The following is a 14,729-nucleotide window of genomic DNA, read 5'->3' as shown; positions in this document are numbered from 1 at the left end:
CATGGTGGCGCGTGCCTGTAGTCCCAGCTACTCAGGAGGCTGAGGCAGGTGAATTGCCTGAACCCAGGAGGCGGAGGTTGCGGTGAGCCGAGATCGTGCCATCGCACTCCAGCCTGGGTAACAAGAGCGAAACTCTGTCTCAAAAAAAAAAACAAACAAAAAAAACTTTTCATAACCCAAGTAATAGCCATTAGCACCATACTAGCTTTCCTTCAACTGATTGATAAACTGAATAAAAGAAGTTTATAATCTAGCAAAAATAATAGTGAGTACATTAGACTTGGGTATACAAGATGCTTGAAACTCTAAAGCTTCTGTGAAATAATCTGATTTTTTTTTTTGTTTACCACCTTTTGTTTTGAAAGTTGTTTTAGAATTGTTGTCTAACTCCTATACCAGAAACTAGGGAAACATTATGGCCAATAAATATTAGTAAGAATTTCCAAACAGAGGCATCCTAGTTAAATTGCTCATGGCTACACAGTTTGTTTACTCACTGCTTCATTGGCTCAACAAACAGTTACTGAGATTAGAACATACAATGTACAAGGTACTATGCAAAATTAGATGATCGAGTTAAAAGATAAAAATGTTATTATTCCTTGCAAAGAACTGACAATCTAAAAGAACAGATAAATATATGGACAATAATGATTTATTATGGTAAGTATTAACATTTTAAGATTGAGATAAGCACAGGGTTTTAATCCCTGTCATAGACTAGAAAAGAAGTAGATTAGCCAGTGGCATTCTATTTTATTTTCTTTCCAATACATTGTACAGTGCCTAGCTCACAGCATGGGTTTAATTAATGTTGAATGAATTAGATGTTCAGATTAAAAGTCAACTTATACAAAATAGCTTCATCAAAATTTAGAGTCAGGGTTATTGATAAAGCTTATGTGAAACAGTCTGTAAATTATTCTGATAAACAAGAACTTTGAACAGCTTAAGTTCCTTGTAGATTTAGCCTCTATTATTTTTCATAGGAAACAGTCATCTAGAGAAAAAAAAAGCTCCTTTCTAAAAGACAAAAGGAAAAGATGACAGGAGTACTCAGGTAGCCATAGCTTTGTATCTCATTAACACTGCTCAATAAATGACTATTTCTTTAATGAATAAGTAAACAATAGATAAATTAGTGAGATGAATGGTAATATTTCCAATCTGATAGATTATTAAGGTTCTGTTCCATATAAAACCTCCCCAAACAATGGCTTTGAGGTATTTTCTAGTGAAGCAAAGACATACACACACATACAGGACCCTAGTTTAGATACAGATTTTCTTAAAATCTTCTATTATGCTAGTGAAAAATCTAGTAACATTTCTGCTAGGGACAGTCATTGAGATCTGCTCCATTTACCTAAATTAGAGAAGGATTTTCTTAGCTTCTGCCTTTTCATATTGGTGAAAATAAAAAATAAAAAAAAGAAGAAAGCTCTGTCTCTCTCAAAATGAAGCTAAAAAATATGCTGAGTATATTTTCAAACTGCATCCATTTTTATTTGCATAGCTTTAATCTTGAAAAAATCAAACTATGGATATAGAAAAAAAAAGTGACTTGAAGCCATTACTCAGATTTTTCTACTGAGAACTTCAGCTTCCTTCAATCAATACAACATTGTTTATTCTGTTATACAATGCTACTGACAACACAAAAAATGATCAATGTCATATATGTCACCTTATAATTACAAAAGAGAAATATTTTTCTATAATTAACTTCCCCAGAACAATTAAAGTTTTTTTCTATATTTGTACCTAGTTCTCTTACCTGCAGTGCAAAATTCTATAATTTCACTCCATTCAGACACAACATAATCACCATCGACTTGTTTTGAGGCAGTCTGAACTGCCACTGTATATTCAGTTCTTGGGCTTAAAAACCAGTGTCCACGGACAGTCATAGGCAAGGGAACAGCTTTTGCCACCAATTTTGTGGGAACATCCTAGGAAGGAAAGAAGGAAGAGAAAGAGAAAAATGAGGGGAGATAGGGAGAAAGAAAGGAAAGAAGGAAGGAAAGGGAGAAGGGAGGAAAGAGGGAAGGGAGAAGGAAGGAAAAAGGGAAGGAGAGGAGAGGAAGAAGTTAATTTAGCAGTATAACTTTAATCAACTGTAGACAATAGAGAAGAGCTTATTAAATTCCCGAAAATATAATTTTTCTGCTTAAAAATACTTAACAATCATTATATATAAATCTCTTATTTGCCATATGCAAAAACTAAGGCCCAACTTTATTAAGAGACATGCTTGAGGTCATATAGCTTATTAGTAACATAAATGTACTTGGATTCCAGTTTTCTTGATTTCTAGTATGGTGTTATTTTCTGTACACTATAAGCTCCTCAAAATGCAACATTCTCATAATGACAAAACTTTAAAAAACAGAGACATAACAGATAAAATTTAATAGTATTAAAAATTTTCAATAGTATTGAATATTTCAATAATTAAATATTTTATTAATATAAATATAAATCAATATTATTAAATATTTGCTTAATTTATACTACCCAATATTTTAGTAATGCGTCCCATTACTTGATATTTTATATCTTAAAGGAGAAAACACTAAAAATATGAATTTTTGCTTCACCTTCATTCAAATATAGAGTTTATGTGTCACAGAAAAGTTTAGGCATTTCTAAACAATGATTAGTAAGGTGATAAATTAAACCTGCTAGTTGAATATTCACTACATTTCCAAGGATATGGAATTCCAAATGAAGAGTGAAAAAAAGGTATCAAATCTTGAAAAATTCATCATTTAATGTTTAAAATTTAAGAGATTTCGGAGATATATTAACAAGGCAAACGTCAGCAAACAGAATATCCATCACTAGAAAGCACAATCAGAATCAGGAACTCAGGAAAAAGAATAACTGTTTAATCTGGTTCTCTCTTTCACATTTATCTGTAGTATGTATGATCCTCAGTTATCTTTAGTATGTATAATTGCACATCTAATAAAAACAAAATTTCTAGGCAAGATAAGACAGTTCCAAAGTATCTACCAATTTAAAATCTGATATCAATATTAAAAAAATAGATGAGATTCTCATCATCAGTGAAAACACTGCAACTTAAGAAAGAATGCTTAAAGCAGTTAACTTATCTTCTTTATAGATACTTCTGGAGAAGGAGATATATCAGAAAAGATATATGGCATGTGAATAAGTACCAGAATTATATGCCTAAAAACATCTAAATGTTAATAATTTTCATTCTCAAAACTAAAAAGCAAAACACAAAAAAATTCATTATCAAAACAAAAACCTGAAAGCAAAAAACAACTGACTACCTAAAGCAATTTTCAGCTCTAAAGTGTTTTTAAAATATCCTGAAGTTTATAAGCTGCATCAGATTCCTTGTTTGGCAGTTATAGAAAAAAGTGTATGCTTCATTGGAAAACTATGCACTGCCTGTAGCACCCTCTTTTGGCTATCTGTTTCTGTTACGGAAGCCATTTTACAATTCTGTACTTTGTAGAAACTGATAACAATTCAGTTCTTCTTGTCTAAATATACACAAATAAATTATGTTCAGTGGAGGACAGCCCTCTTTTTCACCCCTCCCATGAGAACTTTCATACCAGTTTATACTGGATCTACAAATAAGTCTTTTCTTTGGATTACTCTTTGAACTGGTTATAACACCTCATCGGTTTTCTCATTAATGAGTTAAATAAAATCTTTAACGTAAAATAATTTATATCTAGATGATAGTCATGATTTTACCTTTTTTGAAAATTATCTTTTAACAATAAACATGGTATTTCCTTTCTTACAAAACTTCTTAGAATGATGGGGTTTTAAAATTACATATAATTTTTATTTTTTTCAAAGCCAAGTACATCACATAAGCCATTAGTAGAATATTATTCATTCTTTTAAAATGTCCTCATACTTAGAAAGTTTTAAGATGCAAATAAGCATGAGTATTTGTTAAATTTTACCTTGTGTTTAAATTTATTGGAGTTCTTGTTCTCTTTCTTATTGAGGTCAATGAAATAGTGTGTAATGCGATCCTTTGATTTTGAATCCATTTCCCATGAAATCTTGAATGAGTCACAGGTAATATTGCTTATTTTGATGTTATGTGGTACAGGCAGTTCTTCCATCTCTGCAATGCCACTGTCTTGTGATTTATTCCCTGCAAGAAAACAATGTACAGGAAGTTAATTTCCAATTAATGGATTTTCCAGTTTGCAAGGTCGTTAGCTGAGTACCTATTTCTGAAATCATTAGTGAATCTGAGATTTCATTTTGTTCATGAAGTAATTTGAGTATCAGTGGTAGTAAAGAATGTTTATAAGGTCATATTACTAATAAAAAGCAGAGAGGACTTAGTCCTTATCGTCTTTACATTTCCCATTTACTTTTCCAATTGTTTTCAGAGTGAAAACGAAAACACGATCCACTAAACTGGTTAGGTTCCCTCTAAAAAGCCTCAAGAGCCTATTTTTTCTACATGACCAATCAACTTTTCTCTAAAGTAATATCAACGGTTTTAAGCCAGATAATTTCATAGAAATGTTGATAATGAAAGGGTCCATCCAAATGAAGGAAGCATTTCTTTAAAAGTCCATGACCAGCAGTGACAGTCTATAAAAATTACCCCTCCTCTTGCATTTTAGAAGCATTATATAAAGAAATAGCATGTAATGGTTATATTACATATACAAATAATACTGAAGACCGTTCACTTACAAGTTACTATGTCAAGGATAACTCTAGAAATCTTTTATCTATGGAATCTTGATGAATTTAAGAGCTGAAACAACAAATAAGGCTTAAAGAAAAAAGATGATTGCCATAGTGATTGATATTAAAATCTTGAAGAATTGATATGACACCTGGTTACTTTAAAGATTATCTCTATAATTCTACTTAGAGAAAATGCTAACAATTTGGCTAACAGTATCAAGCAGGATTTGATGGAACATAGGACAAAAAGAAAAAGATCTGCCAAGTTTATTTTATATATAAAAAAGACATACTAGAATCAAATTTTACTCCATTTTTTAATATGTTCCCTTTCCCCAGGCCAATATAATGTTCAATGCCTCAAAAGAGAAAAACAATTGTTATTCAAGTAAGAAAAAAATGGTAGGCCATAAATCAATTACTTAACTTGTTCCTTAAATAACAAAATGTTGATCAACAAAAAAACAACAAAGAATGTCACCTTGTGGCAATACTTTCCATTTCCAGATTAGATTGTTCTCTCCTCCCCCACATTTCCATGACAGTCATTGATATAAACCTTTTGACAGTTCCCAACTTCATTAAATCTTTGACCCATGTTGTCTCATTTCAAGCTGCGCTATAGCCAGAGGAACCCAAAGGCAATCGAAAACTAATTTCAAAATAACTTGAGTTCTTTGTTATTTGAGTACTTCTTGAGCAATACTTTTAAAAATTCTTCTTTCTTCTCCTATGTACTTTCTTCACAGTCCAGTTTCTCCACATTCCCTCTCCACAAAACTCCCAGAAAAATTACTTCTCCACCTTTACTTTCCTCCTCATCACACTGCATAGAATCCCCAAATTACTTCTAGCCTAAAGCTTTTCAAATGTTAAGAGCAGGGAAGAAATCAAGTGAAATCCTTATAATGGTGTTGGGAAAGGAAAAGGCAAAAAACACTCAAACATTAGCAATTAGTAATTTTGTACTATTTTGAAAAGTTCACATTTCAACCCATTAGTCTGTTCCACTTGTCTTTAAAACATCAGTAATATTAATGAAAAACTTTCTGAACTCCAATAGTAGAAATTTTTGTAGAATTCATCTGCATTGTAACTATGTCCATATAATTTCACAACTGAGTGAAAACATAATTGCAATTGTTATTTAGGATCATGTAGACAAAAATAAAGCTATTTTGCATTTGATTCAATTTAATAAAAACACAACTTCAATATAGCAACACTAAGATACTATTAATATTTTTTGCATTTAAACTTCCACTATTGTTATCTTCTTCAACCTTAAAGTCACAAATGATTATTTCACAGAACATAATTCCTTTTTAAAAAATTTTTCCAATTGTTACAATTTGAGAGAAAAAAATGTTACTTTTATTGTAAGCGAAAAACTTTGCTCAAATTATATTTTTCCTATGCAGAACGACATAAAGCTCAAGCCTAGAAAAGAATGAGTTATATTAAAAATCTTCATTTTCAACCTACTCATCACAAAACTACTAGATTAACTAGTTCTTAACAAACCACTAGATTAACTTCTATGTGACTTTCTTACCTAGGTAGGCCAGGTAAAAATTTAATTTAGATAAATCTTACAAGTTCACAGGTAACTTTCTTTTTCTTCACTCTCTGTGAATCAATTTTTAACTGACTGAGATTTTGAGATAAGTGATGGAAGACAATGATTCTGTTCCTAAAAACTGATGAATAACAGTTATCCACATGACACTAATAATATCAGTAACCAGCCAGTACTATCTCAGTCCTGTCAAGCATACTTCCACAAGTAGCTTCCTTTCCTTAGTAAGACTTCATCTTACAGCCAATTCTAGCTATGTTTCTCTACATGCCAATTGATTCTAACATCTGTGGTTACACTGTGGATTGGCTAAATTAAATGCAGAATGAATAAATGGTTTCATATACTTTTGTTTATCCAAAACATGAAAGTTGCTTTTGAGAACAAACATTTCAAAAGCAGTTTCTAATGACAGCAACTATTGAAATGCAAGCTGAAAACAATGCCAAATTACACTAATACTTTTTATATATAGCTCTCTTCTCATTAAACTTATCTTACAAAAGAATGATCAAATTTTTGTTAAAAAAAACAGCTTTATTGAGATATAATTCATATACTATATAATTCACTCATTCAAAGTATACGATTCAATGGTTTTTGGTGGATTCAAACTTGCGCATCCACACTCGCAAGAAGTTAAGAACATTTTCTTTACCCCAAAATAAAACCTCATGCACCTAAGCCATCATCCCTCCCACTTTGCCCACATACACACTTGACCCCTCCCTTCAGTCCTAGACAAATCAAAAATTTATTTTCTGTCTCCATAGATTTGTCTATTTTGTACATTTCATATTAAATGATATCATACAATATGTGGCCCTTTGTGACTAGCTTCTTCATATAGCATAATGTTTTTAAGCTTTATTCATGTTGTACCAGTACTTCTTTTTATTACACCACAATATTCCACTGTATGCATACACCATTCGTCAGCTGATAAACATTGGGTTATGTCCACTTTGGGGCTATTCTAAATAATGCTACTATGAACATTTGTGAATCAATTTTTGTGCCAACATGTATTTCCATTTCTTTTAGGTATATACCTAAGAGTGGAACTGCTGTGTCATATAATAATTTCTATGTTGAACTTAGGAACTATTATCTATCATTTTTTATTAAAAAGGTATCATAGTGGTTGTGTAGTGGTATCTCATTGTGGTTTTAATTTGCATTCCTCTGATAGCTAATGGTGCTGGAAATCTTTTCATGTGTTTACTGGCTATTTGTATATCTTCTTTGGAGAAATGTTTATTCAGATCCATTGCCCCTTTTTAAAAACTGAGTTGTCTTTTTATGACTAAGTTGTAATGGTCTTTTATCATCTAGATACAAGTCTATTATCAGATATATGCTTTGCAAAAATGTTCTCTCATTCTGTGGTTTGGTTTTTTTTTTTTTTGCTTTTTTAAAGCACAAAAAATTATTTTGACCAGTCCAATTTATCTATTTTTCTTTTGTTCCTCATACTTTTGGGCTTATATTTTAAGAAAACACTGCCTAACCCAAGGTCATGAAGATTTATTTTCTTCTAAGAGTCTTATAGTTTTAATTGTTACATTTAAGTTTTTAATCCATTCTGAGTTAATTTTTGTATATGGTGTGAGGTAGGGGTCCAATTTCATTGTTTTTCATATGACTATGTTGCTATCTCAGCATTGTTGAAAAGATAATATTCTTTTCTTATTTAATTGCTTTGGCACCCTTGCCAAAGTCAACTGGCCATAAATATATGGTTTATTTCTACACTTGCAATTCTGATCTCTATCCCTAATTCCAGTACTGCACCATCTTGATTACTGGACCATTGTAGTAAGTTCTGAAATCAAGAAGGGTGAGTCCTGGAACTATGTTCTTCTTTTCAAGAAAATAACATTTTGGCTATTCTGGGTCCCTTGAATTTCCATATGAATTTTAGAATCAGCTTGTCAGTTTCTGCAAAGAAGTTAGATGGAATTTTGCTAGGGTTTGAGTTGAACCTATAAATAAATGCCCTAAATAAACAAGAGTGTTTAAGGAAGCAAATTCACATTATCAATGAAGAGATCACTGCAGATTAATTCCCTTTTAAATGTCTTTCTATTGTGGAAGTTTACAAGCATACATCAAGTAGACAAAATAATACAATCAATCCCCATCTATCACCCAACTTTAAAAAACATCACTTTGCCACTTTTGTTTCATTTATTAGCTATCTGGTTTTGAATTCATTCTCCTTTTCTTAGATAAATTTTATTGTGATAGACTTTCAGACTTACAAAAAAGTTGTAAGACTAGTACTAAGAGCTCCCATATACCCTTTACCCAGCTTCTCTAGTTGGTAATGTTTTATCAAATTTTCTGTTACCTTCTCTGTCTCTCCCCCTGCCACCTCTTTCTTTCTTTCTCTCCACACATACACATATACAATTTGCTTCGGAGCCATTTGAGAGTAAACTGCCAAGAGGATGGTCCTTTATTATTAAACAGTAAAATGTGTATTTTATTAGAAAGATATTCTCTTACACAACCAAAGTACAATGATCAAAATCAGAAAATTACTATCACCCTATCATTTAATCTATGGACCTCATACTTCACTATTTGTTTTAAAAAAAATCTGTATAGCAGCAAAAACGAAGTCCCAAAACTTTGTGGTCACAGGGTGTAATTTAGCCATCATGTCTTGTTTGATCTGGAATAGTTCCTCAGTCTGTGTTTGTCTTCTATCTTTGAAAATAATTTTGTAGAATGTTCCTCCATTTGAATTTGTCTGATGTTACCTCATCATTGGGATTTTTCTTTTTTTGGCAGAAATACCATTGACATAATGTTGTGTATGTGTTAACTGGTTTCTTCCATTACTGGTGAAGTTAATGTTCATCACTTGGCTAAGCTAGTGTCTACAAGGTTCCTCTATTTTTCCCTTTGTAATTAATCAGCATTTTGTGGGGAGATATTTTAAGACTGTAAATGTCCGGTTTCACATCAAACTTTACTCCACTAATTATAGTATATACTGATGATTCTTCCTTGAATCAATTATAAATTTGCCAAATGGTGATATTCTACCATACTATCTACATTTATTACTTGTGGTCCCCTATAAGGAAGAACTTCTCCATTTCTTATAACACTAGAGGCTCAGGTCTTCTATTATTAAATGGGTTATAATGTGGGTTTGAATGTTTGTGTCCCCTCCAAAATTCATGTTGAAACTTAATCCCCAATGCAATAGCATTAAGAAGTGGGGTCTTTAGGTAGTGATTGATCATGAAGTCTCCTCTTTAGTGAAAGGGATTAAGTTCTTTATAAAAGAATCTTTACACACAGGTTAGTCCTTTTTGCCCAGACCACCTTCTACCATCCAGCAAGGTGACATCTTGAAGCAGAGAGCAGCCCCATATAAAAATCTGCTCACATTTTGACCCTGGATTGGAAGTCTTAGAAATAAATGCCTATTATTTGTAAATTATTCAGCTTCACGTATATTTTTATAGCTGCACAAATGAACTAAGATAATCTGTTACTATTATTTATTGTGTTGCTCAACTTGTTTCACATTTGGCCAATATAAGCCCTTCAAGCTGGTTCCTTTTGGCATGTCCCTCTCTTATTTGAGCACTTGCTTACTTTCTTCCATTAACCAGGTGTTTAAGGCTTATTTTATAGTTTCATATCCCAGCCTTGGAATCAGCCATTTCTCTCAGGAGCTAAGCCCTAATTTTAGCAGAGGATGGCATTTAGAGACTAAGATCTGAGTACTAGGCGTGCTCATTACTGTTAAGAGTGTCATTGCTTCTAGCGACCCTCTCAATGGCTACAAGAGATAGGAAATACATGCATATGTGTGCATATTTATATCTATATTTCTACACTTACATATAACAACACCACAGGTTTATAATGATACATCCAATTCTAATCCAACATCACAGTGTTCATTCCAGTTTTCCCCTTTACCATCTGTATAACTACATACACGTTAAGTATACCTTATCCAAAATGCTTGGGACCAGAACTGTTAACAAATTTCAATTTTTGTTCAGATTTTGGAATATTTGCAGTTTTAGAAATGCTAATCTGAAATCTGAAACCTGAAAGTCTCCAGTGAATATTGCCTTTGAGTGTCATGTGAGCATTCAAAAGTTTTGGATTTTGGAGCATTTCAGATTTTTAATTTTCAAATTAGAGATACTCTCAACAGTGAGAAACCGACTCTCATTATTTATAATATATTTACTTATTCACTCAATATAGCATACGCTGAAGCAGTTTCTGAATTGCTGATTCATTCCACTATGGAAAACCTATTAACTATTTCAGCATTTACTTACAGTTCTTTTTGTCTTTAGTCTGAGAGTTTAACCAGTATAACCAGTAACAAATCCCATAGTTTCTGGCCTTCGTTTGTTTCCATTCCTTTTTTTTTTTTTTAAAGACCCTCAGAATCTGTTATGTTAGTAGTTAGGTTTAGTATTTTTTTCTATTTTCTACTGCTTTAATTTCTTTTTTGATCTTTATTATTTCCATTCTGGTGTATTACTTTGGAAATTACATAGTTGTTTTCCCTAGGATTTATAATAGAAATTTATTTCATGTGTTTCTACTGTTTTTGCCCCCCATTGGTAATAAATGTTTAAACCTATCCTCTTTCTCTGACCAGTACTTTAAGCATAACTTAGCTTCTGATATGTAGGGTTTTCATAACTTTTTAAGTATTTCTGTAATTTCAGTTTTGTTTCCTCTTATACTCAAGAGTTTATTAATTTAACTTTTTCCCCCAAGGTGGAGATATATTTTAATTTTTTTATTTTGTTACCAATTTCTAGCTTTACTTATTGCATATTATCAAAGTATTGTCTGTAATTGTTCTACTTTACGAAATTTACTGATGCTTTGTGAATTAATATTTATTTTTGTGAATGTTCCATATGTGGTACATTCTCTACTATCAGGGATTAAAGATATAGGTATAAATGTAGATATAGATGTAGATAGATTTATAAGATCTATCAATTATGTTCTTTAGTATGTTTTCCTTAGTTTTGTCCATTTTATCTGTCTCAGGCTGAAAGTGGTATGTTAAATCTTTTATCACCATGGTACTTTAATATCATGTGTCCTTCCATCTCTTACTTGCTTCTGCTTTTAAATGTGAGTGCTTTATAACTTGGCTCATAAATATTAAGTGCTATACTTCCACTGTGAATTATGGCTTTTATCATTTAAAAGTGTCCTTCTTTGTGTTTCTGGCAGGAATTCTTGTCTGGTTATAAGGATGGCAACTCCTGCTTTCTTATTATTTCTATTTCTCTTGCATAGCTTCTCCCCTTATTTTTAGCCTTCTGAATCACTACATTTTAGGTATCTTTTATAGAGCAAATAGTTGGATTTTTGTCCTTGAGAGCCAAATTTAAAAATAATTTTTCTACTTATAATAGGTGAATTCGGCCTGTTAACATTTACTAATGCTACTGATATGTTTGATCTCAAATGTAGCATATTACTTTATGTTTCAATTACCATATGCATTACGTTATGCTTGTGTGTCTTCTCTACATGGGCTTTCTTTAGTTATTTTTCTCCTAATTTCTTTTAGTATTTAGGAAAAAAATGTGTTTTTCTTCTAATGTTTACCATTGTATTTATATATTTTTTAAATGTGCTTAATCTCCTGCTTTCTTTTTTAACCCTTTACTACTTGTTTTTTCAGCTGATAATGATAACCTTTGGCTTCCATCGATTGTTTATATATTAACGAATGAGCATATTTCAGTTTTCTCTTTTTCCCCTTTTCTCCCATTTCTTATATTATTTCATCTTTGCCAGAATATACTTTTATATATTATTCTTCCTCCTTCATCATCTCCACCTTTTTTAGTATTGTATCTAAAATTAGAAATATTAAGTGCTCAATTAAATATATACAACTCACTCCTTGGTAGACTGCAAAAAAAGAGCTCATGGCTGCAGAATTCCTTGAGTTCTTGTTTCTTTAGGTCTCTCTATAGCTTTGATACTTGAAGTACATAATGGGTCAATATATACTTTCTTTCCTTGAGTTTCTTGAAAATGCTTCACCTTTGTTATTTTGCTTTTGCGTGTTCATTTTGAATAATATTTTATCAATCTAATTCTTTTGCTCTTATAAGTTTTTTTTTGCTCCTTTAGTTAGGAAGCCGTAATCATTTTTTTCTTTATCATTAAAATCTAACAGTTTTAAATGTATATGCCTTGGAGTGGATTATTCTGTAAAGTTCTATTGGATTAGTTGTAAATATTTGTGATCTTTTATATTTTTCTTTTTGTAAAAGAGATTCCAATTGAATATATGTTGGATCTTATTTGCCTCTCATTTAAACCACTTTCTTTCCAGCCTTTTTTACTTCTTTCATTATCCCATTTTCATTTGCTTGGTTGTTTTCCCACTTTTCTTTAATGCCTCTATTATGTTTTCATTCAAGTCTATTTTTCCTTAGAATCTTTGTAATTTCTAATATAATTTTTTCATCTGTATTTCCGGCCTGAGTTCAATCAATCTTTGTTTCATTTCTTCCTTTTCTCTTTAATTTCTGATTTTATTTTCCATGTTTGAATAACAGTGTTTTTTCATATTCATAGGTGTTTAAGGATATTCAGAGTATTATAATATCTTGTTTACCTTTTTCTGCTTTCTTCTTCATTTACATAAAAGACTGCTGGCATAAAAGTAGTTTATGAGATTACTAGTTCAAGATTGCCCTCATCTGTCCGTGTAGTATAGTTTGTTTGTTTTTTTTGTTTTTCAATGGATGGTGTTTTTTAAGGAGGTAGAAAAGGGATCATGTGTTCAAATGTAATTTTCTTTTGTCTTGAGAAACCTTACATTCTCTCCTCTTGCTTCCCTGACTCATTATCAAAGTTTCCAAATTGCATCTCCCCCTTTCTTTTCACACTCTTTACCCCAGAAGCACAGCAAGAATGAATCCTGTGTGTGCTTTTAAGTCTCTTCCTTATAGTCAGTGCTTTGGATAAATTTTCTTTTTCTGAAGAGGACTTTAATTCACTCTTAGACTTTGCATTCTCCTCATATTTTTTGGCCCTGAAGTTTCCCTGGATCCTCCTCTCTCTTTCCATTTGCTCTAGGAATGAACTTTGGTTAGAAGTTCAAGAAATAGTTAAAACACTTTTTTAACGTATAGGTAATTTTAAAGTTGATAGTCTTAGTCTTATATTAAAGGTATAGAATCTAAGTGACTGGTTTTTGTTAATCTCTGTAACATCTGGATGATGGGTTGCATGACTTGGATGTAGGAGGCTGTTATTACCTCAGGCACTCAGAAATCAAATTCATTCACTGTTAAAACAGTTTTTACACTGGGCCAAGTTTAATCATTGTTGCAAGGCATTTTTTTTGTATTTTTGACTTGAGTAAGATCTCTTGAAGACAACCTGTTGGGATTTATATGTTAAATTTAGGAAACCTTCCCCAGGATAGTAAAGTACAATGTACACTCTCTCTTCTTAGAAGATTTTTAAATATCTACCTTGGATGATTTGTTGTTTGCTACTTGAAGCAGGTGTTTGAAATAGGTGGCTTCCTACACTATGACAAACAGTTCAGATTTATAAAGCTGGTGGAGGATGTTTATCACTCTAATTAGCTTATGTGTATATTTTCAAATTTACTTTTATCAATTATTACAAAAGTTTTATTAGGTACCAATTATTTACATATCAAAAGTAGACAATAGAAGAGGTGCAAACATGTATGAAGTAGCTCATGCCTCAAGGATATAAAATAGTAAAGAATGCAGAAGATGCCATAATAAAAGTAATCACAAAACCTAACTGAAAGACTAGGTTATTAAGGAATATTAAGGAAATCAAGAAATACTTCAGAAAACAAGTGACATTCGTCCTTGTAGGAGAAGTAAAATTTCAACAGGTGAAGACTAGTGGGAAAGTTGAGGACATGACACTCTAAATGGAGGCAAGAGAAAAAGCATTAAGGAACAGTGCATCTTCAGTTTAGCTCATTTGGCACATTGCATAGGGAGAAAGCACCAAGTGAGAATGCTTTAAAAAAAAAAGACTAGAAATGTATCAAGAAACTTGAGAAATTATTTTTAAGAGAAAAAAAACTAGTGTTTGATTTAGATGGAGTTCAATAGTTATGTAAATCAAAAATAAAATTCTAAGGCCTAGCCAGGCATCTGAATAGACCCCTCCTCTCAGACAAGGGCATTCCAGAGTTAACCTGAAAATCTAGTTAAGGCCATAATGGAAGACAGGGTGGAACATGCCTCATTATACCCTTCCAACATTAACATCAAGATAGACCTGATAAGAAACATAAAAAACGATGAGTTTGGGTCCTTTGTGGGGACATGGATGAACCTGGAAACCATCATTCTCAGCAAACTGACAGAGGAGCAGAAGATCAAACACCGCATGTTCTCACTCATAGGCG

The 14,729-nt window shown here is 31.9% G+C and overlaps 1 protein-coding gene across 1 annotated transcript in view; it reads right to left on the bottom strand.

The window, feature by feature from the left end:
• The window catches only part of PHYHIPL (phytanoyl-CoA 2-hydroxylase interacting protein like), a 76,817-nt gene that overhangs the window by 9,519 nt on the left and 52,569 nt on the right, over window positions 1–14,729 (bottom strand). The window contains exons 2-3 of the mRNA XM_017542272.2: window positions 3,960–4,156; window positions 1,778–1,952 (exon numbers count right to left, since the gene is read on the bottom strand). Coding sequence (XP_017397761.1) covers window positions 1,778–1,952; window positions 3,960–4,156 — 372 coding nt within the window. The remainder of the gene's footprint in view (window positions 1–1,777; window positions 1,953–3,959; window positions 4,157–14,729) is intronic.

This window comes from Cebus imitator, unplaced genomic scaffold, assembly GCF_001604975.1.
Source record: "Cebus imitator isolate Cc_AM_T3 unplaced genomic scaffold, Cebus_imitator-1.0 Scaffold142, whole genome shotgun sequence".
NCBI lineage: Eukaryota > Metazoa > Chordata > Mammalia > Primates > Cebidae > Cebus > Cebus imitator.
Note: the sequence above shows the minus strand (reverse complement) of the source record. Positions and strands in the feature narration are given on the sequence as shown.